The sequence below is a fragment of the Cyprinodon variegatus genome, unplaced genomic scaffold (genome assembly GCF_000732505.1).
Source record: "Cyprinodon variegatus isolate N-32 unplaced genomic scaffold, C_variegatus-1.0 Scaffold621, whole genome shotgun sequence".
Classification (NCBI taxonomy): Eukaryota; Metazoa; Chordata; class Actinopteri; order Cyprinodontiformes; family Cyprinodontidae; genus Cyprinodon; species Cyprinodon variegatus.
In genome coordinates, this window is record NW_015151074.1 from 404,400 (window position 1) to 405,537 (window position 1,138).

The 1,138-nt window shown below is 44.6% G+C and overlaps 1 protein-coding gene across 2 annotated transcripts in view; it reads right to left on the reverse strand.

Moving 5' to 3' along the window:
- Positions 1 to 498: 498 nt before the first annotated feature.
- gpat3 (glycerol-3-phosphate acyltransferase 3) overlaps positions 499 to 1,138 on the reverse strand; it is a 12,301-nt gene continuing 11,661 nt past the window's right edge. For both annotated transcript variants that reach the window (XM_015393029.1, XM_015393031.1), the window contains exons 5-6: positions 1,049 to 1,123; positions 499 to 700 (exon numbers count right to left, since the gene is read on the reverse strand). In XM_015393029.1, coding sequence (XP_015248515.1) covers positions 514 to 700; positions 1,049 to 1,123 — 262 coding nt within the window. In that variant the 3' untranslated portion in view covers positions 499 to 513. The remainder of the gene's footprint in view (positions 701 to 1,048; positions 1,124 to 1,138) is intronic.

The following is a 1,138-nucleotide window of genomic DNA, read 5'->3' on the forward strand; positions in this document are numbered from 1 at the left end:
GAATCAATCTGACTGGATGATCTGGTTGAATTGTTTCTATAACCTGAGATGACATGATGTGAATTGGAGCTATAGAAATAAACTGAATAGAATTGAAAACCAATTGTCCTGCAGGGTGAGGTAGTGGGAAGCACTGCTGCCTTGCAGAAAGAAGGTTTTGGGTTCGATTCGGGGCTCGGAGTCCTTCTGCATGGAGTTTGCATGTTTCCCTGTTCATGCGTGGGTTCTCTCCGGGTACTCCTGCTTCCTCCCACAGTCCAAATGACTGTTAGGTTGATTGGCTTCTCTAAAGCATCCTTGGGTGACAGAGTGGTGACCTGTACAGGGGTTCCCCTCCTTGCGCCCTGAGACTGCCGGGGAAAGGCACCAGCCCCGCTGTGACTCTTACAGGATTAAGAGGGAGAAAATGGATGAAAACCCGACAAACGGAGGGTAAAAAGATGGAGCTAGTCTAATACTTTCTTTCAGTCTACCATTTAGTTTAAAAGTAGAATTAATTTGATCTTTTAAACTCTAGGTTGAACACGTTGAGCGGATAATTTCAATAGAAAGTAGCATCCAATAAAAAGAGCAGCAAAGAGCTGCAGGCTGAAGCCAGAATGGGACGGACTTGTTGTGGTAGCGGACGGTAGCAGAGAGTCCTCTGGCACAGATCCGGTAGCAGGTGAGGTGGACCAGCTCACTCAGCCAGTTCTTTGCTCTGAGGAGCACAGAGATACAAACAGGAAGGGGTCAAAGTTCATTCTGACAGCAGGACAGGGCTGCTCAATATAAAGCAAAAAAATAAATGCTCAATAAATACAAAGAAATACTAATAAAGTGACAAAAACACATCAAATGAATAAATGCAAGCAGCCTGAGGGTCAGCTCTAGTTTCAGCAAAGGTTAAATTGATTCCTCCCTGAAAATCAACTGCTGTTTTCTTTTTTATCTTTTAGCACATTTGCAAACTCCCAACAATGTCCTAATGCTGCTCTGTGTTGGTGGATTGCATTAAATCAGATCAGCTGAAGTGTTTTTAATCTGACCTCCTGTGTTTGTGTTTTACCTGCTCTCTGGCAGAAATCCAACCACAGATGTTCCCACAACGAGCCAGGAGAGGCCGATAGCAGCCAGAGCAATCCTGGACAAAAAACAC